This window comes from Gopherus flavomarginatus, chromosome 6, assembly GCF_025201925.1.
Source record: "Gopherus flavomarginatus isolate rGopFla2 chromosome 6, rGopFla2.mat.asm, whole genome shotgun sequence".
NCBI lineage: Eukaryota > Metazoa > Chordata > Testudines > Testudinidae > Gopherus > Gopherus flavomarginatus.
This window is the reverse complement of record NC_066622.1, coordinates 86,115,503-86,138,725: the sequence shown is the minus strand read 5'-3', so window position 1 is coordinate 86,138,725 and position 23,223 is coordinate 86,115,503. Positions and strand designations below refer to the sequence as shown.

Genomic DNA, 23,223 nt, shown 5'->3' with positions numbered 1-23,223 from the left:
TATCCAGGACATCTGCAGGCCACGATGTGGTCTTCGGTTCACAACGCGTTATGCTATCACCCAGCAAGCCAGAGGTGATGCTGGATTTGGCAGAGTTTTTTTGCAATCCACATGTCCATGAATTCCTACATGCCACCAATGGTACTGCTTGGGAGTCACCTACAACGGAAGGGACATGAGCAAGCACTCGAAGAAGAAAAGAGAGTTACCTGTTTTCATAACGTATTCTTCGACATGTGTTGCTCATGTCCATTCCAGGACTCGTCCTCCTTCCCCTCTGTCAGAGTTTCAGCAAGAAGGAACTGAGGGAGTGGGAAGCCGGCGGTGCCCCTTATACCGCGGCATACGCGCATCACTCCAAAGGATGCCAGAGCCAGTCCCTTATGGATACTACTAAGTGAAAAACTTCTAGCACCAGTGCATGTGGCAAGCACACACACCTACAATGGAACAGACATGAGCAACACATCATAAAGAACAAGAGTTACAAAAGGTAAACATCTTTTACTTACCCTACAGTAACTGGTTCTTCAAGGTGTGGTCAATGTGGATCCCATGAGTCCATCCCTGCTTTTCAGAGTTCTCTGCTTCCATGGACTCGAATTGCAAGGGAATTGAGGGAGCATCACAGCCACTCCCCCTTTATACCCTTGCATGAAAGCACAAGGAGAGGCACAGGCACATGTGCAACCCTGATGGATGCTGTTACTAAAATAAAATATCCAATCTCACATGCATGGGGTGCATGCACACCTGCAGTGGGATCAGAACTGATTACAACTTCCTGAAGAGCCACCATTACTTGTAAGTTACTGTTCTTTTTTCTTTTATCAATCTAGTATTAATTCTCCTCTCTCTTACTGCTACAAAGTCAGGCCATAGGTTGGTACAAGAGCTGTTTTTTTTTTTGTTTTTTCAACCTCATCAGTTCTCCGTCTCATTTATTATTTCACCTGAAAACACCCATTTCTTCGTTTGCCTGTGTGTATACTTCTTAATTTCTGAATTGTGCTATTTATCTGTAAATATTTAATTCCATATACTTTTTTGAGCTGCAGTTAGTGTGAAAGATACTGTAAAAACAAACACACACACACAACTGTAAAAGAGTCAGTCTTGCTCTTCCACATAATGAACCAGAACTAGAAAGCATGAGAAGAGAGATTCTTTTGTAGAAAACCTGCTGAGACCAGTAAAATATAAAGAAATGTTCTGTCCTCCAGCAGGCCTTCAGATGAAATACTTGGATGATACTATTCCAGTTGTAAGATTTTTCTCTTCAGCTCTATTCATGATATTTAATAAAATAGGCTTGCATACTGCACACTGGCATACTTTAAATTGGTTATGAACAACTGTAATAACTGCATAAACATGCTGATTCAACAGTGAATTGAGGCATGCCTTTTAGCATAATTATTGTAATAGCTCAGCAAAAAGGTTTATCCAGTGAGACAGGTGGCTATAATCCTATACAAATTAGAAGAATTTAGCTCAGTCTAATTTAAACAAAAATCAAATGTATTTTCTTCTCTGAGTATTTTAGTTACTGATTTTTATACACATCCACTCTCCCAATCAAGGCAGCAAAGATTAGTTAGAAGGAGGAGTAGCTGGAAAGAATCTAGAATAGACCTTTGAAATGGAACTATTGTTAAGGCAAGCAAAGTTTTAAGACTGGCAACCATCTTGACAGTGTGCCTTCAGTCACTTGCTGATTTTTTTTTTTTCTTGTTTAGGTTCAGCGCACTATTGCCAAACAGATTCAGATGGTGCGGCAAGTTGGGAAAGGGCGATATGGTGAGGTGTGGATGGGTAAATGGCGAGGCGAAAAAGTAGCAGTCAAAGTATTTTTTACCACTGAGGAAGCTAGTTGGTTCAGAGAAACAGAGATTTACCAGACTGTTCTAATGCGTCATGAAAACATACTTGGTAAGTAAGCAGTTGGTAATTTGACTGGGTAGTGGAGGACTTGTATTTCAAAGAATTGTAGTCGTTTCATGAAGAGTGTGGAGAAGTTCCTTTATGAAATCACTGCAGGAATGTAGCATAACATAAAATAATAAAAATGCTATCATTATATGCAGACTATGGATCTTGCTTATTTTTAATATTACAAATAACAGATCCTGACTTTTCTTCTTTTTGCTTGAGGATCAGCATTGTGACATCACATGAGATTGAAACCTAAACTCTAGCACTCCTGGTCTTCAAATAAGAAGTGATGAGTGTGTAAGGGGCTGTTGAGTCTTACTATAAAATGAGTCTTCAGCCTTTTCATTTCCTGAAAAGTCTTCCAAGTAATGAATGATGTGATTTTTATGTAACACTAAATGCTAACTTTGTTTATGCATTGAACAGGTTTTATAGCCGCTGATATTAAAGGCACTGGCTCCTGGACACAACTTTACTTGATTACAGATTACCATGAAAATGGATCCTTGTATGACTTCCTGAAATGTGCCACACTTGACAACAGGGCTTTGCTCAAACTGGCTTATTCTGCTGCATGTGGTCTGTGCCATCTACACACAGAAATTTATGGGACACAAGGCAAGCCTGCTATTGCACACAGGGACCTGAAGAGTAAAAATATCTTGATAAAGAGAAATGGAAGCTGCTGTATTGCTGACCTGGGTCTTGCAGTCAAATTTAACAGGTAAATGATCAAAGCCAATTAGCAGTTGGTATCTTTTGCGGATATGTTGAAAGGCATCAAAGATCAAGTTGAAATGAGTGTTAATTCACTGATTGGTTGTTTTGCAGTTAAACGGTAAAATTGTATGGTGTTTGTTTATTGTTTTGAGAGTCAAATACTCTTCTTTACTTTGGATGAGGGGTGAATATTGAGGTGGAAGATCAAATGCTCTCAAAGGTTGTTAGGATGGAGAGCTAAGAGTTCAAGTTGTTCCTCTCTTCACAAGAAGGAGAGAAGAGAAAACAATTCCACTGCCAGAATCCAAAACTTCATCTTTCCCTGGAGCATCTCTATAATGCTTTCATGTATTTTCAGTATAAGAACTGTGACTCAATGAAAATTTGAGCAACATAAAATGAATTGAATAGTAAAATATATTACCTACAAAATTATTGTTTTGACTGTAATTATTTAAAAAATATGAAAAATTACTACAAAAACAATTGCTAATGTCTGAAGCAGCCACAAAATTTCACTTTCCCACATTAATGCCAAAGAAACTGCAAGCCCTTGTCCAAGAATTTGGGTTCAGACATGGTAATTTTTAGTATAGTTTTTAATGAGTGTGTGGATAGTATGGTGGTAGAACATTATAAATGCAGGTAATTTTGTAGAAATAGGTTGTTTTTTGTGTTTTGTTTTTTTGTAAAGCTCATTGTAACATGCTCAGTATGCTCAAAATGTTCCTATTAGAAATAAGGGTATTTTAGGTCTAATATAGGGGTAAAAACTGTACATGTAAAGCTTATAGTGGAATGCATGAGCTACCAATGTCTTGAAGTGGATATAAAATCCTAGAACACAAGAAAACTTCAGCATGAGTATTGATGTGTAATTGTGGATATTAGTAATACATTTTGAGTCTTGAACACTTGGAATTGTCTGCTTCTGTCGGCTGTGTCGTGTGCAGTTTTGGTGGGGTTTTTTGGTTTTTTTTGGTTTTTTTTTTAAAGCAGTCACATGAACGTTCATGTTGGCTATTTTATAATTTTTTATTTAATCTGTCTAAAAGAAGCATAATATATTATAAGCTGTAATATTGGAAGGAGGATTTGAGAAAGAGATCATTGATTTAATTATAGATCATGATTTTAGTTTGACGATAATAATTGCATCTTTTTACATGACATCTGTTCCTTTGTACTGCTCCACAGTTCATTTAACCTTTATTATTTACATTTAGTGATACGAATGAAGTTGATGTCCCTTTGAATACTAGAGTGGGAACAAAACGTTATATGGCCCCAGAAGTCCTAGATGAAAGCCTAAATAAAAATCATTTCCAACCATATATCATGGCTGACATCTACAGTTTTGGCTTGATCATTTGGGAAATGGCTCGGCGTTGTGTCACTGGGGGTAAGCCTTTAAATCTTGTGTTTCAAAATTTATTTACAAAACTAAGTCTTCAAAAGAATTTATCCAATACCTCTAATCCAAGGGCTAAACCTTTCTGAAGAGGATGAAAAATATTTGAGTCCTACCACTTGCCCTGTGTCTCAAGGGCAGGCACCTTGCATTTTAAAAGAACAAAACAGCTGTGTGATTCACTTAATTGTAACACTGTCAATCAACTGTCTTCTTAATACATTTTTTATAACATATCTTACTATTTCTCTCTTGCTTTTTTATACCTTCATACTGTGCCTGGTTTCATTCTACTCTTCCTCTTATTTCCTGTGATAGATGACTGTGTATCTTTTTTCCTGCATTTTTTCAATATCTATTTCCCCTTTTTTTTGGTCTTATTCCTGTGCCTCCTTACCTATCTCCTTTCCTACATTGTGTTCTCTATCTCCATCCCATATTTTCTGTCTTCAACTTCTTCCCAAATCTGCACTCTCTTTTTTCAGGAATTTGTAAGTTCTTCTTCAAGTGATGTCCTTGTGGGTGCTCCACTTTAGGTGTTTGAGTGCCCCTGCACTTGTAATCGGAGATCTGTGGTAGCAGTGCCTGGTTGGGTTGCACATGTGCAGTCCTGTCTCATGATGCCATAAGCAGTTAACTGGTGCTGTGTGACCAACCTCACCCCCACCCCCACCCCCCTTCCTTTACCACCTTTGGCTTGAATCAGAGCATTCAGCAGTGCCTCATAGCTTAGTATTTTACCCCTTTCCCATTAGTTCTTTGACTAGCTAATTTGCCTTCCCACTTTTTTCTCCCTGTTTCTTTTTCCTTCCAAAAAAAAAAAAAGTTTATTTCTTTCCCTCAGTAGAAGCTAGTATTTTGTTTCACTGCTAGAGTATTTCCCCCATCATGGGGAAGGGGGAAATACTCCCTTCAGGGGCATGCCCGGTTCAGCGAGCTTTAAACGCTGCCTCACCTGCAGACTTTCAATACCTATTTCAGATGGACACTCTGTGTGGTCACTTTTTAGGAGAAGCACATGTATCTCAAAAGTGCCTACATTGTCACAAACTGTCAGTCTGGACCAGGAAAGCCAGAGACTTACAACTTGAACTGCTGCTAATGGAGAAGTCTCTCCACCCGGTATCGGAGCCAGAAACAGAGATACCCCTAGGATACACTTCTCCAACAGCAGCCTCTAACAGGGGCTCATCTTTGCCTGTTACTCACGCGACAGACAACCCAGATAAAAAGGTGGCAAAGAAACAAGCACTGTCCCCACCAGCTCGGGAACTGAGCAAGAAACAGCATTCCCCAAACCAGGATGGTAGGACCCTCTGGTACCATGGGTAATGTGAGAGCTAAAGGCTCCAAGACATCTAGTTCCAATGCAGTCACCCAGGGGAAACAGAAAACCCATGCCTCAGCACCAGTGGAGCCATCCCAACACACTGCACCGGGCACATCAAAGCAACTGCAGCCTATGGTGCAGTATTGTGCAACTGACAAGGGCACCCTTACAGACAACAGCTCCACATCAGCCAGTATCCACCATTACCTCATCAGTGGCCCTGGGGCTGTCAGCACCACAACAGTTCTTCCTTCCCAGAGACCTTATGATGTCCTCAACACCTGACTCTCCCATTTTTGGCACCAAGCTCACCACAGCACCGTTGGTACCAAGCCATCCCACCACTCCTCCACCATCTGCTCCCCCCTTTTCTAGCAAGGATGAGGACGAGGGAGAGACATATCCTTCGCAGCGCTCTTATCCCACCCACCAAATGATCAAACTGGCCCCACCACACAAGGGGTACTGTGCAGAGGCCAAAGAACAATAGTGGTGCAGACACCCTTGGATGGCTCCTATGCCCTTCCCTCCACAGTGGCAGTATTGGGCCCCATGGATATCCCTCACATTATCTCAAACCTCCTACCCCACACAGGGAAGGTACATGGCACTCACCTGTGCTGTCCGCACCGGGATCATTTGAGCCCCCTGAAAAAATGACGGGCAAACAGGAATAAATTTCTGACCAGGATGTGAAACCAATAACCCATTTTTCTTCCTCCTTCCCGGATGACATCATCATGCCTCCTCCCCCCATGAATGATGTAATCATGGAACCTGTCAAGCATGTCTGGCAGACTGCTGCAACAATCGCTCCAACCTGCAAGAGGTCTGACATGAAATATTATGTCCCTGCAAAGGGAGGAGAGTTTCTTCTTCATGTGATTGCTCATGTGCATTCCAATAGGTGTGTGTGCATGTCGTGTGCACAATCATCAGAAGGTTTTTCTTCAGCGATACCCATCGGGTTGACTGTGGAGACCCCTGAAGTGGCAGCTTTAAGGCGGTGTGTATAGGTCCCTGCCAACTTGCTGCCAGTGACAGTCATTGGAACAGCTCAGTCTCTTGCATTCACAAGTGCCTACCTAGTGGTGCCTTTTCTTAGTTGCATATAGTTGTTAGTTCATTGTATATTAGTTGGACTTACTTGAGCTTCCCCCTCATCCTAGTTTCCCCAGGTGCCAGGGCATGCCTTGATCACAGGGGTTTAAGGCATGCAAGAGGTTCGTACAACCTATGCCCACAGGCTATCTGCATGCTGCCTGTCTCAAGTGCTTAGGAGAGGAACATCAGACAGATAAGTGCCCAGTTTGCAGGAGCTTCAGACCCAGAACTAAGAGAGAGTGGGACTATTATATGAAGCTCCTCCTGATAGAGGTGGCCCTCCACCCGCAGCCGGAAGCAGCACCGGCATCCTTGGTGCGCAGCACTCTGGCCTAAGTGCGGGATGTCCCGCTTCTGAGGAAGGACTTTTCCAAGGAGCACGAGTGCTGCTCCCCAACCCGTAAGACCAGTGCCACCAGGCGGCACCGTTCACAGTCCCCGGTGCCGCATAAGAAAAAGGTGGTGGACAGGGGTCATTCCCCCTTCAAGAAGCCACGAGGGGACACAAGCGGGATGCATCCTCCGGCAGGACATCCACAGTCTGGGCCTCAAGACCCGGCACCATTGGCTCTGGCCCCAACGGGAGGCCCATTGAGTTCGGTGCTGATGGATTCCCCAACTTGGGAGGATTTAGAGGAAGAGCTCGACCTTCCCTCCATGTCGGACACCTATGAGGCAGCGCACGACCTCATTGCCATGATGGTGCAGTCCCCGACCCCGCAAGCCCAGGCACTGTAGGTGGCACCAGCGGCAGCAGTGGCTGTAAAGTCTAGCTCGGCACCATATGTGGCTCCAGCTCCTTTTGCAGCACTGATGGCGGCATCGCCTCTGGTTCATCATCGTGGCAAGCCTATGATGTTACGGCGCTGCTCACCATCTCCTTGGCACCACTCCCTGGTGCCATCTGGCTCTGCCCCCCGGGGTCAGGCACTGGTCTGAGTCAGACACTGAGTCTTCTGTCTTTCAACGCAGCCACTACTGGTCCCAGCACCGCAGACCAGTGGAATCATTGGCACCGGCAGTTGCCCGGCCACTCCAGTGGCAGGGCCCAGTCCAGTAGCCCTTTAGGACCCCTTCAACCTACCATCAGGGTCAGGGTTCCAGGCTGGCATCTGTGACAACTGCACCCCGTGCTTCCCCCTTAGCAATGTCGCTGGCTCACTACACCCCTAGGGCTCCTGAGGACCCCATACAGGACAGGGACTCTCGGCGGTCATGCTCAGGCACAGTACCTGATCCAGCGCCATCAGTGACACTAGTGCCACTTCCAGTCAAGGGAGGCTCCAAGGTACCTGACCTAACCACCAGAGAGACGGAAGGACAGGAAGACTCTGTCCCATGGGCTGCCTCCTCTTCCTCACCAGACAAGGTGGTGGCAGGCACCACCACCACCCTGCCAGCTATGGACACCAAGGGTCACCAGGACCTCCTTAGGAGGGTGGCCCTAAACCTTAATCTCCAGGCAGAGGAGGTCATGGAGGAGTCTGACCCAATGGTGGACAAACTTACCCCTTGAGAGTCCTTGTAGGTGGCCTTGCCCCTCATAAGAACGATCCAAAACACCACTAAGGTGCTTTGGCAGACTCCGGCCTCTCTACCACCCACTGCTAAAGGGTTGGAAAGATGATATTTTGTGCCGCAGAAAGTGTACGAACACCTTTTCACCCACCCCCAGCCAGGGACTGTGGTGGTCGATGTGGCAGACCACAAAGAGCGGCAAGGGCTGCCGGGTTCCCTCCCACCCCGCTTCCCTATCCCTCTTCAGGGACCCTTCTCACGAGCAACTTCTCTTGCAGGAGGTGCAATCGCTCCTCGTTCTAGGGGCGACAGAGGAGATTCCTCAGGAGTTCAGGGGCAAGGTGTTCTCCTCCCACTATTTCCTCATTCCCAAGTCCAAGGTAGGCTCTGGCCTATCCTGGACCTGCAAGATCTCAACACATTCATAAGGAAGGTGAAGTTTCACATGATCTCTTTGGCTGCCATCATTCCTTCCCTGGATCCGGGGGACTGGTATGCCACCATCGATACACCTTGAGGCATCGCACCCTCCAGGGGCACAAAATGAGCTAGCCGACTGCCTTAGCCATTCGTGTCACAGCCATGAATGGTCCCTCCGGCTAGACATTGCACGCTCAATTTTCCAGAAGTGGGGCTCTGCCCACATAGACCTCTTTGTGACACGGAGCAACAGGATGTGCCAGAAGTTCTGCTCCTTTCTGAACCACAGCCCAGGCACCATCACGGAGGCCTTTCACCTTTCATGGACGGGTCACCTGCTGTGCGCATTTCTGCCCTTCCCTCTCAGACACAGAGTCCTCAAGACTCGCCCAGACAGGGCTTCCTTGATGCTCATAGCACCAGCGTGGCCTTGCCAGCACTGGTTCACCAGGCTGTTGAACTTCTCAGTGGACAGACCAGTGGTGCTTCATGTCTGTCCGACCCTAATCACACAGGACCACAGCCATCTGCAGCACCCCATTCTGGAGTCCCTCCACCTCATGGCATGGAAACTCCGTGGCTGAACCCTCTTGAGCTTCAGTGTTTGGACCCAGTGAGGAAGGTCCTTCTGGGAAGTAGAAAACCCTCCACTCATACCATGTACATGGCAAAATGAAAGCATTTTTCCATTTGGTCTCGGCAAAGGGGAACTGAATCACAGCTAGCTCCATTTCCCCTGTTATACCTTAAGCAGCAAGGGTTAGCAATATCATCTCTCAGGGTACACCTTGCTGCCATCTCGGTCTTTCACCCAGGGGCAGCGGGTGGGTCAGTGTTCGATAATCCCCTGGTGGGCAGGTTTCTCAAGGTTTTAGCTAGGTTTTATCCCCAGGTACAACAGCCCTTTCCCCAGTGGAACCTCAACCTTGTCCTGTCTGCACTCATGGGGCCACCTTTCAAGCCCATGGCAACCTGCCCTCTCTCATACCTTTCCTGGATAGTGGCCTTTCTGGTGGCCATAACCTCGGCCATAGGCGCCAACTTCTCCTGTCGATGGTGGGTGCTCAACCCCCGACTCTGCCCCTGCCCTGCCCCCTTTCCAACCCCTTCCCCAAAGTCCCTCCCTCAACTCTGCCCCCTCCCTGCCCCATTGGACTCCTTCCTCAAACCCCCGCCCCGGCCCCGCCTCTTCCCTGCCTTCTCCCCTGAGTGCGCCATGTTCCTGTTCCTCCCCCCCCTCCCTCCCATGGCTTGTTACGCCACGAAACAGCTGTTTTCACTGCAGCAAGCGCTGGAGAAGAAGCAGAGACACGGCGTGCTCAGGGAAGGAGGCGGAGGTGAGCTGGGGATGGAGGTGGGGCGAAAAGCTTTTTCCTCATGGATGCTCCAGCTCCAGAGCACCCACGGAGTCGGTGCCTATGACCTCAGCCAGAAGGGTATCCGAGCTCAGAGCGCTGACTTCCGAACCACCATATACGGTCTTTTATAAAGACAAGGTGCAGCTACGCCCTCATCCTGCATTTCTGCCTAAGGTTGTCTCCCAGTTTCATGTGAACCAAGACATGTTTTTACCTGTGTTCTTCCCTAAACCTCATGCCAGTAACAGGGAGCACATGTTCCATTCCCTGGATGTTAGGCATACCCTAGCATTCTACACTGAGCACACAAAGCCATCTTGTAAGTCACCACAGCTCTTTACTGCAATCATAGAAAGGATGAGGAGGCTCCAGATCTCTTCCCAGCGCATTTCATCATGGATCACGTCCTGTATCAGGACTTGCTACAACCTGGCTAAAATTCCACCCCTTCTGCTTATGGCGCATTCCACCAGAGTGCAGGCATCATCCACAGCATTCCTGGTGCAGGTCCCTATCCAGGACATTTGCAAGGTAGCAACGTGGTCTTCTATCCACGCCTTCATGTCACACTACACCATTACCCAGCAGGCGAGGAATGATGTAGCCTTTGGCAGGGCAGTCCTGCACTCAACAACCAGGTGAATTTCGACCCTTCCCCCTGGAGGAACTGCTTGGAAGTCACCTATTGGAATCCACATGAGCAATTCTTTGAAGAAGAAAAAATGGGTACCTACCTCTCTTAACTGTTGTTCTTCAAGGTGTGTTGCTCATGTCCATTGCAAATCCCAGCCACCTCCCTGCTGTCGGGGTATTTCAGTAAGAAGGAACTGAGCAGACAGCGGGTCAGCAGGGACCTATATACACCTGCCTGTGGGAGTCTCCACAGCCAATCCAACGGGTACCGCTAGCAGAAGAACCTTCCTACGATCGTGCTCACGACGCGCACACATCTATTGGAATGGACATGAGCAACTCATCTCGAAGAACTGCAGTTACGAGAGGCAGGTAACCACTTTTTCTTTTTTCACATCCTACACCAAGGTCCCTGGTAGTGGATGCTGTTAATGAAAGAGGCAAACGATCATACGTCATTAGCCAAATACAACCGCACAAATTATGGCACACTATATATTGAATTTCTCCCTGAGGAGGAAAAAAAAGCAATTTGTTGCACTCATTTCCGAGGGCCAACTGATCATCAGGATGGCACCGCAAGCTGCCCTAGACTCTACAGATAGAGCAGCACAATCCACAGCCACCATGATCGTAATGAGGATGCCTGGCTGCATCTCTCTGGCTTCCCCAAAGAAGTCCAAGCAACAGTGGAGTACCTGCCGTTCAAGGGAGTCTCTGAAGTCCCTGGGTATCTATACCCCTAGGACAAAGAGAAGACAAGGAAGGTCTTATAACCCCCAGAGCTTCTGGTCCACACAATTTGCACAGACACACCGGAAATACAAGCCACAAACCCAGAAACAGTGACACCCCCCCCCCCCCCCGCCCAAGAAGACTATAACTGTCAAATCAGTCTACTGCGTCTCATCGACATTGGTCGAGGGCCCGAGACCCTCACAACTTTCAACACTGGAAACTAATACCATCTCCCAGCCATTTGAAAACCGTTTAACTGCCCTATTACCCAGTTTGGTAATCTATCACTATAGACAGATGGGTGCTGGAGATAATTGAAGTTGAATACTCCATACCCACGCACCCTTCCCGTCCCTCTTCAGGGACCCCTCTTACAAAGATCTGTTGCGACAGGAGGTAACCCACCTCATCCAGCAAGGAGCAGTAGAACCAGTACCAACAAAATACAAAGAGATGGGTTTCTGCTCAAATTACTACCTCACACACACAAAATAAACAGGAGAATGGAGACCCATTTTCTATCTCTGACAGCTCAACAAATTCATCAGAAACCAACACATCAAGATGGTGACGCTGGCCAACATTATCCCAGTGTTAGAGGGGACTGGCTCTCAGCCTTTGACCTCCAGGAAGCATACTTCCCCATAATGATTCACCCATCACATTGGAGGTTTCTCCGATTCATTCTCGGACCAGATCACTTCCAGTACAAGGTCCTGTCCTTCGGTCTATCCATTTCTCCCCGAATCTTCTCAAAGGTACTCGCAGTAGTATCTCCTCTGCAAGAAAAGAATCATGATATTTCCATATCTGGATGATTGCCTGCTATAAGCAGCGAATTGACCAGCAGCAATGGAGGCTACCCAACAAACAATAGGCCTCTCTCTGCAATTAGATCTCCAAAAAAACCAAATAAATAAGTCAATCCTTAGTGAATGAATCTGATTGCCGCATCACTCAACAGTCTCCAGGTAACAGCCAGGACTTGTTTGGAATTACTGGGTCACATGTCCGCATCGACCTTCATTGCTCAACACGCGACATATGCGAACCCTACAAGCTTGGCTCTGTACAACTTATTGCTCACAAAGACACAGTATAAACAAACGCCTCACAATGCCAAGCAAAGTAAAAGACGCTCTGTCTTGGTGAACACAACCGCACAATGTATACCTGAGAGTGCCATTCACCCAAGCCCCTCCTACATTGACTATTACGACGGATGCGTCCCTCGGAGGTTGGGGAGCACATCTGAATTCACATTCTGCTCAAGGTCATTGGTCCCAAACAGGAGCCCAGCGTCACATAAACCTGCTAGAACTCAGAGCTGTTCGCAATGCATGCACCACCTTCCTACCCATGATCAGAAACAAGACCATACAAATACTCACGGACAATTTGGCATGCATGTTCTACATAAACAGACAAGGGGGTTCACATTCACATTCCCTGTGTGCAGAGGCCATGTGACTTTGGCACTGGTGCATCCAGCACAACATCCACATTATAGCAGCGTACCTGCCCAGATGTCAAAACACTACGGCAAGTGCACTCAGCAGGAACTTTTCTCAGGACCACAAGTTGGAACTTGACACCAGGGTTCTCCACAATGTAGTCAAACAGTGAGGATTCCCCACAGTAGACCTCTTTGCAATGGAGTACAACACCAAATGCCAGTTGTTTTGCTCCAGGGCTGGCATGGGCCATCACTTCTTGGGAGATGCATTTCTCATCAAATGGAGGACGCTTCCCACCTGTATGCCTTCTTCCCCGCCCCTCCATTCCCTTTATGGCGTGAGTGCCTCCCAAGATCAAAGCAAACAAGACCACAGTACTAGTGAGAGCCCCTGCATGGCCTTGTCAAACATCTTTCCTCTACATTCTCAGAATGTCAGTGTGCAGACCTCGAACCTTCCTCTCCTACCTTGTCTCCTGTCCCAGGACTCGGGATGAACTCTGCACCCGAACCTGGAGACACTCCCATCTCAAAACGTGGTTGCTCCATGGCTCCAGGGACCTGAAATGACATGCTCCAAAGAAGTACAGAATATTTTATTAAGTAGTCACTGACTGACTACCTGCTGCACATATCTACACAAATGGAGACACTGATTCCTGGTGTCACACTGTCAAGGTCTTATTCCCACTTTGAACTTTAGCGTCCAGAAAGTGGGGACCTGCATGTACCCCTCTAAACTTAATTCCTAGCTTAGATCTGATAGCGCTGCCACCAACCAGAAGTTCCGTGTCTGGTACACTCTCTGTCCCCCCAACACCTTCCCTGGGGAGCCCAAGACCCAAACCCCTTGGGTCTTAAAACAAAGAGGAATAAACCGTTCCCCCTCCTTTCCCCCTCCCAGATTTTCCCTTCCCTGGGTTACCCTGAGGGATCACTGTGATTCAACTCCTTGAATCTTAAAACAGAGAGGAATTAACCTTTTCCCCCACCAATCCCTGGTGAGTCCAGACCCAATTCCCCTAGGTCTTGCACAAGGAAAAAAAAAATCAATCAGATTCTTAAAAAAAGAAAGCTTTTAATAAAAGAAAAAGTAAAAACTATCGCTGTAAAACCAGGATGGAAAATGTTTACAGAGCTTCAGCTTATATAGACTAGAGGGACTCCTTCCCCCCTAGCCTAAGTACAAGTTACAGCAAACAGAGGTAAAATATCCTTCCAGCAAAATACACATTTGCAAATTAAGAAAACAAACAAAAGACTATTCCACCTTCTAGCTATTACGTACTATTTTGAACATGAGATACTGTTTCAGAAAGATTGGAGAAACCTGGTTGCACGTCTGGCCCTCTTAGCTCCCAGAGAGAATAAAGAACAAAACAAACAGCACAAAACAAAGACTTCCCTCCACCAAGATTTGACAGTATCTTGTGTCCCGATTGGTCCTTTGGTCAGGTGTCAGCCAGGTTCACTGAGCTTCTTAACCCTTTACAGGTAAAAGAGACAGTAACCGTTAACTATCTGTTTATGACACACATGAAGCAGACCACATCAGTATCTGCCCCCTTACCTTTGATTCTGAATTACCTGCATGAACTTAAGAGATCAGATCTATGTATTAGCTCAGTCAGGGTTCATCTCTCAGCCATAGCAGCTTTCCACCATAAGGTACCACCAAACATTTTCTGAAAAGCCTCAACACTTCCATGCTGCTGTGAGACCTCAACTTAGTTCTCTGGGGCATCACCAGATACCCAATTTGAGCCACTAGCCACTTGCTCACTTCTCCACCTGTCAATGAAGGTGGCCTTTCTAGTTGCCATTACATCTGCAAGATGAGTGGAGGAATATATGGGGCCCTCATGGCTGATTCATCCTACACAGTATTTTCCGAAGACAAAATCACTCTGACCGCATCCAAAGTTCTTACCTAAGGTTGCCTCCTCATTCCACCTCAACCGACCCATCTACTTACCAACATTCTATCCTAAGCCACATAAGGATAGGTGAGAATGCACACTTCACATCCTCTGTGTTTGCAGGGCCCTGGCTTTTTATGCAGAGGGAACAAAGTCATTCCGCAAGTCCCAAAATTATTCGTTTCAGTCCTGGAACAATCAAAAGGAGATGCCATATCTAAACAGAGGATCTCCAAATGGATTTCAGAATGCATCAAACTGTGTTACCAGCCACAGGACTTGCAACCCCCTATGGGGATTTGCATGCGTTTCACCAGAGCAGTGTCGACTTTGATCGCTTTTCTGAACAGTGTTCCCTTTCTGGCATATGTAGACCTGTGACATGGGCCTCTACCCATACATTTATGCAGCACTCCACATTAGAGCATCCTGCAACATCTGATGCATTATTTGGACTCTCCATATTATTCTCTGCCACAACGTCAACTCCAAAGCCCCTCCCTTCCACTGGAGGGCACTGCTCTGAAGTCACCTGAAGTGGAGCACCCACAGGGACATCATTCAAAGAAGAGAGAGTTACTCACCTTGTACAGTAACTGAGGGTCTTCGACATGTATGTCCCTATGGGTGCTCCACTACCCTCCCTCTGCCCCTCTACTTCAGAGTTTCACACTCATACTCTGCAGTAGAGAAGGAACAGAGGGGAGGTTGGTCACACAACGCCAATTAACTGCTTGAGGCAGTGCAAGATGGGGACTGCGCATGTGCAACCCAACCAGGCACTGCTACCACAAATCTCCAATTACAAGCACAGGGATGCTCAAACACTTAAAGTGGAGCACCCACAGAGGGACACATCTTGAAGAACCTCAGTTATTGCACAAGGCGAGTAACCCTCTCATCCTAATTTAAACTGCATCTTCTTGGGACAGTGATCTGTCTTCATATGTTCAGTGAAGTACACTTCTTGGATGTGGTAAACTAGGTGAAATAGGAGGATTACAGGCAGTCTCGGAATAAAGTGGAAGATATGCATGGATGCACTTCTCTGTTGTAGGGAGTAGTTCTGTAGTATGTAATAGGATAGATAGCTCCAAACATTAAGTGGGACTACAGGTAATTAACTCAGCATTTAGACCTAAATGTCCACCATCGACTATAAATTTTCAGCAAGTGATGTTATGTACAATTCTGTGTTACCTGTAGTTTTCAATCACTGATGAGTTTAAGTTGCTGACGAGAGAATTTTGAGTTAATTTAAGCTTCTTTGGCTAGTTACGAGTTTAGATTAGGAGCAGATTTATGGATTTAGTTTGTTCTTGCGTATATTACCCTGATCTTTCACACACATTTCAGGTATTGTTGAAGAGTACCAGTTGCCATATTATGACATGGTGCCGAATGATCCATCTTACGAAGATATGAGAGAGGTGGTGTGCGTCAAGCGCCTACGCCCAGTGGTATCTAACAGATGGAATAGCGATGAAGTAAGTACACCGAAAGGGAGAAATGGGAGGAGTTTAGCTTTAGCCCCTAATATATAATAAGGGTATTTTAGTATTTCCCAAAAGTTTTCTGAAACGGAAGTAAAGTAGGCCACAAAATTAGACATTTCTAATGTTTTGAAATATCTCTGACCACAATAAAAATACTAATGTGTGAGAACAACTGGTAGCACTTTTACATGCCTGATCTTTTTATATATCCATCTGGATGGGAAGGAGAAATACCTCACCAGCAACCAACTGCATGGTCACATTCTCACCTCAAACCAATCTAGAGCTAGGCTTTAATATTTTCCTGTGTTTTTGAATGGACCTACAATTTAACATGTAATTTTAATGCAATTTATCACACTAAACCTCAGTATATCATTTTCTGTCATAATGGATATATCAGACATTTTCAACACTGTGGAATATGTGATGATTCTACTGTGTTTGTAGACCTGAGAAGAGGATGGGGTAGATCATTAGTGGCCTCATTTCTTTTTCATGGAGAGGTCTCATTGGTAGTGCTGCACAGTTCTTCAGATGTCCAATGCATGTTCCCACTAATGGGATGCACTGACCGTTCAGCCTGACCAATAGAACTCTAGCTAGAAGTGCTTGTTAGCATGTTCATGTACCTCCCTCATCTCTCAACGGGGTCAAGGTCAGTGCTGCCGGCCGGCCCCCCCCAGGGTTGGGGGTCCCGCATATGCGGCCCACAATGATAAATAAGTTGAGAACCACTGATGTAGATCCATATACAGTTCTGATTACTTACATATTCTATCTTGCTTCTTATTAGGGCTGTCGAGTGATTAAAAAAAGTAATGACAATTAGTCATGCGATTAAAAAAATTAAGTGCGATTAATCATGCTGTTAAACAGTAATAGAATACTGTTTATTTAAATATTTTGGATATTTTCTACAGCACAGAATACAAAGTGTACAGTGCAAATTTTATATTTATTTTTTATTAGAAATATTTGCACTGTAAAAAACAAAAGAAATAGTATTTTTCAATTCACCTAATACAAGTACTGTAGTGCAATCTCTTTACCATGAAAGTTGAACTTACAAATATAGAATTATGTACTAAAAAACCCTGTATTCAAAAACAAAACAATGTAAAACTTTAGAATGTGTCCACTCAATTCTACTTCTTGTTCAGCTAGTCGCTCAGACAAGCAAGTTTGTTTACATTTGCAGAAGATAACGCTGCCTGCTTGTTGTTCACCATGTCACCTGAAAGTGAGAACAGGCATTTGCATGGTACTGTTGTAGCTGGCATCGCAAGAGAGTTACATGTCAGATGCACTAAAGATTCATATATCCCTCGATGCTTCAGCCATCATTCCAGAGGATATGCATCCATGCTGATAATGGGTTCTGCTCAATAACAATCCAAAGCAGGGCGGACCAACGCATGTTCATTTTCATCATCTGAGTTAGATGCCACCAGCAGAAGATTGATTTTCTTTTTTGATGGTTCGGATTCTGTAGACACTTCTAATTCTTAAACCTTAGCTTGAATTCTGTATCTATCTTTAGAAATTTCACGTTGGTATCTTCTTTGCATTTTGTCAAATTTGCTGTGAAAGTGTTCTTAAAATGAACAACATGTGCTGGGTCATCATCTGAAACTGCTATAACATGAAATATATGGCAGAATGTGGGTGAAACAGAACAGGAGACATACAGTTCTCCCCCACGGAGTTCAGTTACAAATTTAATGAACGCATTATTTTTGTAACGACCGTCGCCAGCATGGAAGCATGTCCTCTGAAACGATGGCTGCAGTATGATGAGGCATATGAATCTTTAGTGCATGTGGCACATAAATACCTTGCAATGCCAGGTACAACAGTGTCATGAGAACGCCTGTTCTCACTTTCAGATGACATAATTAAGAAGTGGGCAGCATTATCTCCCATAAATATAAACAAACTTGATTCTCTTATCAGTTGGCTGAACAAGAAGTAGGACTCAGTGGACTTGTAGGCTGTAAAGTTTTACATTGTTTTTGAGTGCAGTTATGTAACAAAAATCATGATAAAGAGATTGCACTACAGTACTTCTATGAGGTGAACTGAAAAATACTATTTCTATTGTTTATCATTTTTACAGTGCAAATATTTGTTACAAAAATAATATAAAGTGAGCACTGTATACTGGGGGGGAGGGATAGCTCAGTGGTTTGAACATTGGCCTGCTAAACCCAGGGTTGAGTTCAGTCCTTGAGGGGGCCACTTAGGAATCTGGGGCAAAATCAGTACTTGGTCCTGCTAATGAAGGCAGGGGGCTGGACTCAATGACCTTTCAGGGTCCCTTCCAGTTCTATGAGATAGGTATATCTCCATATATTATTATTATTTGTATTCTGTGTTGTAATTGAAATTGATATATTTGAAAATGTAGAAATAGATCCAAAATATTTAATAAATTTCATTTGGTATTCTATTGTTTAACAGCACGATAAATCACAATTTTTTCATTGTGATTTTTTTTAGTTAATCGCATGAATTTACTGCGATTAATCAACAGCCCTACTTATTATTACTTATTATATCTTAAAAGAGTTGGTCTCCGTTTTTCACCAGTGAAGGTTCATCTTGCAGCAATTTCAGTTTACTATGTCCCTGTGGATAGTAAATTAGTTTTTACTCATGATGTAAAGATTCTTGAAAGGTCTTAATAATCTTTATCCACCAGTTGCATATCCTGTACCATCTTCAAATTTAAACATAGTGCTTACACAGTTAATGAAATATTCATTTGAACTGTGGGAATATGTATGCTGATCTCTTTATTAAGACAGTCATCTTGACAACTATCTCTTCTGCAAGGCACACAAGTGATAATGCTGTACCTGTCGTTTACTGTCTTTCATAAGGATAACGGAATTCTCTCTACACACCCAAGAGTTTTTTATATTTTTCTATAAATCTGTTATCAGCTTTTTTTTCCCTAACCTCACACTCAAGATGAGGAGACTAGATTTCATGTGTTAGAAGTTTTATGTTGGCAGCCTTCAAATGTTTACTAGTCTTGTCACACATTCTCCCAAATTGGTGGGAATTACCTTACACTGTGATCAAGATTAGAAAATGCATATATTTTATTATCAATTCAGCATTACTGTGTAATAAACATCCTCCCATGAGGTGCAGGTTTTTTTTTATCATTCTATGTAATTATGGGTTAAACAGGAATATTTGGTCTGTAAATGGATACTATTGAGGCTGGTAGATAAGTAATATGATCTACCTGCTTGAAATAGCAGCTGTATACATGCTATAGTACTTCTTTTTCCACCCTTTCAGAGATTGTCCATTTCTTTTGGAAATGCCCTAATTTCTCCCATTTGACCATTTGTCATGCCAACCTTCCCTCTGAGAAACAATGGGTACACAGTATGACATCTCATTACTCTGCTATGGAATGTTAGCCTGACCCACTGAAACTTTATAGTCCTCTTCCATTTTTTAATTCAGGCAGTAAATAAAAATGTAAAAGAATCCCTCAGCACTTATAAAACAAAGGAGCACCAGTTTGTTGTGTTGTAACTAAGGCACACTTTCTAAATCAAATCAGTGTTGGAGATACCAATGTTACTTTATTCAGGGGAAATAATTGTCAAAGTATATTGTAAATAAATTAACAAAATATTGAAAAAAATTAACCTTTTTGGCCTACTAGTTTTACCAGTGTCGTCCTTAAAACTTGTGCCATTTCAGCTGTCAGTCATTATTGTTTACAATACTATCCTTTTTGTTTTTTAATTTTCAGTGTTTAAGAGCAGTGTTGAAGTTAATGTCTGAATGCTGGGCCCACAATCCTGCCTCTAGACTTACAGCCTTGAGGATCAAGAAGACACTTGCCAAGATGGTGGAATCACAAGATGTAAAGATTTGACAGAATAACATAGTACTGAGGAGCAGAGTTGGACTCCTAGAACTTTTCACCCTGATAAGGGTGGGAACTAAGTGGGAAGAGGAAGCAACTGAGATTCAGTCCACTTCCTCATCTCACTTTTACAGGCTGCTAATATTGAATCTTTCAGTACTTTGTAGAATATAATGCTGAGAGTCTCTGTACACTACATGCTACATATATGGACAGCCTTGTTTTAAATGTGCATATCATTTTTGTTTTAAGCTGCATTGAGACTTCAGTCATGCTTAGTGAGTCTCCAGTGAAACTCTGGTACTGAATTGCTTTCTGTGAAAGCCTTAAAAAGCTAAATGGATTCAACAGCGATGGAGAAATATAAGCTTTTTGCCTTCTACCTGATGATAACCTAGTTGGTTCATACCAAGTCTTTTTGAAATAGCCTGTAGATTAGGAATCTGTTTGAGATACTACTCAGTTTAACAGTTCCTATGCCTTTTATGGGTCTTTTATGTGTGTGCCAGGATTCTTTGGCTGCCATTTGGGATAGATGATAATTTAAATTCACAGAAAGACTTATGGTCAGGATCCCATATGTGCCCTGATTACACAGTTTCAGGATTTGCCACAGAATTCACCCCTTGACACAGAATTGTGCTCCAGAATTTCAATTTTCATGTTGAAATAATTACATTTCTGTGCTGTTTTGGTTGCAAAGAAAACCTCAGAAATGTGAACAGTGTAAATCGATGTCCATATGAGGGCCTGTCTACACGGTGCAGTAATGCGCACACTAGAGGGGTGTGATTTCTAAAGTATACTGACTGATCCATGTAGACTCTGCTGGCACACGCTAGAAGTTTCCTAGGGTGCTTTATGTACATACTGCTTGTTAACATGCATTAGGAAACATTTTAGTGTATGCCAGCAGGGTTGTTGCAGGCCAGTAAGCGTGCAGCACATGAGTGCACTTTAGAAATCACGTTTCTCTAGTGTGCATTGCCTCGCTGTGGAGACAGGCCCTGAGTCTGCAAAGAGCCTGAAACAGTGACTGAGAGGTGTGATCTGCCTCAATCATCTCACTTGGGGCCCAGTATGCTCTATGATTGTGTGGTTGTGGAATTTGGCTTTTTTCAGGGTACCACAGAAGTCATCATTTTTGCTGTAGATTTCACCATTTTGCAGCAACCACACTTTTGGCTTTCTGTTTTGTATCTCAGCCCTGCTGGGACCTGTCTGCAGCTGCTTCATGCTTTGCATCTTTCCCCATGAGAGAGAATTACATGGATTGCACTGCACGCGCCTTTCATTATTCTATAGAACCAGGCAGGAAGGGAGGTCTGAGAGCCAGAGTTGGAGTCCAGGTTGCAGCTAGGGCCCACTCCCAGAAGTGCGGGCTGGGCGGCTAGGAAACTGAGAGAATACAGTGTCATCCAAGGCCTCGGGAGCTGAGATGAACCGCTGAAGCTGACTGGTATGCATGAGGCAGGCAAAGGAGATTCTGAGCTAGATCACCCTGAAAGCATCGTTACTGCTGGAGATCTAACAGCTGGGCCATCTACAGGACACATTGAAAAAACATAATCAAATACTATCATTCCTGAAAATCATCATTGACTAATTGTAAATCAGTGAGTATTTTCAACCGAATCAGACGTGTGTTGTTGGGTATGGGAGAAATGTGATTGAAAGGTGTTTCAGTGGAGGTACAATAAATTAACATTGCTGCAGGATTTGGTCAGAGGTAGCTGTATAATGTGCAGTGCTGTGCATACGATTCTGTACTGCAGCAAATAGCTAGTTACATGAAAGCCATTTGACTTGCACAGGAAATCAAATTTCTGCTCTTTTTTTTTGTTGACCAAGACAGGTTGATATAAAAGGCCAAAAAACCTAAAATGATTACTGTAAAGTTGGGCCATTAGTTATATTCCATTACTTTTGTCATTGTTAGTTTGAAGTCAGAAAAAGCACTATAACTCAAATTTAAACTCCCAGTGCTTTGAATCTTCTGAAGATTAAAAACACAGTATTGGAACAGTTCAGTTAAACCTAATTTAAGTGCCTCTAACCTTGTACTGTAAACCTTGTTCTAGATCATTTTAAAAAGGGAAGGTATTTATATAGTGTGTAATGTGCTCTATTTTAAAACACCTGGCCATAGGTACATGTGTGCACACATGCTATAGCCCAGATTTGGAAGGGGAGGGGGGGAGAATTAGGAATAATGTTGAAATTGTTCAGACGTAGCGATTTTATATTAAGATTTTTGATAAATTATCTGTCGTCTTAAAATGGATACATGGAGACTGCTTTGAAATTGTGTTAAAATGTCTTTTGAAAATACAATAGAAAATGTAGCTTAATGAAGTTCCAATATGCATTTGTGAACAACTGCAAATAACTATCTAATATTGGATTTTTTCACTTCTGTTCAATAGTTTGCAAAAAAGTAAGTGGTCAGGCAAAAGACTGCAGTATTTTTTATTTTTCTTGTGATGTACAGACTTTATTTAACAATGCTACATATTTTATAGAAAACTAGTTATCTCAAGGGACATTTCTTTTTAAAAATAAAGTCATTACTTTTGTTCATTAAAGCCTTTAAGTATTAATATGTATTCTAGTTGAACAATTCATCGGTGTGTCAAGTATAATTTTAACTTATTTGAAGACAGTGGTAGACAATAGTGTGCCACAATTCTTATGAAAAAAAGGCTTTAAATTTGTTTTCCATCTACTGCCAAGAAAGATATAAGATGAGGGTGAAGTTGTTAAGCATGGCTTTGTGCATTAGTTTGCTTAGTACTCCTGAGGGAATTCTGTGCCAAAAAATAATAATTCTGCACACAATATTTCAAAGTTCTGCAAATTCTGCATATTCTGTTTGTTAATATAACTCAGTTCTGATCACTAAAGCACCATAAGCATTTATAAGGCCATATTGTCCTTTACAGTATGGCTTCCTTACACCACTTTGGGAATATAAAGGAGCCTTAATTTTTTACACCTGTTTTATACTCCTGGGGAATTTACTAAGAACAGTGGGAACAATTCACTAAGCAGGCAGGCTGCTACATTCTACTCTGCCTGTGGGGACAGAGCCTGCTCCATGTCTACCTTCTCAGAAACACCCCAAAGCCCTACCCCTTCACACTGAGCTATCCACCCTAGCGAGCGAGAGGGACATAGTGTCTCTTTCTCTCTCACACATGACTGCCCAGCCCTCCCGCCCTGGCTTATGTCTGATTTACAAATCTACTGGCTGCTCTGGGCACTCAAACTAACCTGCCTGCACTGCT

The 23,223-nt window shown here is 43.7% G+C and overlaps 1 protein-coding gene across 1 annotated transcript in view; it reads left to right on the top strand.

The window, feature by feature from the left end:
• BMPR1A (bone morphogenetic protein receptor type 1A) overlaps positions 1 to 22,818 on the top strand; it is an 83,589-nt gene extending 60,771 nt beyond the window's left edge. Inside the window, exons 7-11 of the mRNA XM_050958604.1 lie at positions 1,740 to 1,932; positions 2,362 to 2,659; positions 3,882 to 4,057; positions 15,899 to 16,029; positions 19,820 to 22,818. Of these exons, the coding sequence (XP_050814561.1) occupies positions 1,740 to 1,932; positions 2,362 to 2,659; positions 3,882 to 4,057; positions 15,899 to 16,029; positions 19,820 to 19,945 (924 nt within the window). The 3' untranslated portion in view covers positions 19,946 to 22,818. The remainder of the gene's footprint in view (positions 1 to 1,739; positions 1,933 to 2,361; positions 2,660 to 3,881; positions 4,058 to 15,898; positions 16,030 to 19,819) is intronic.
• The last annotated feature ends 405 nt before the right edge of the window (positions 22,819 to 23,223 follow it).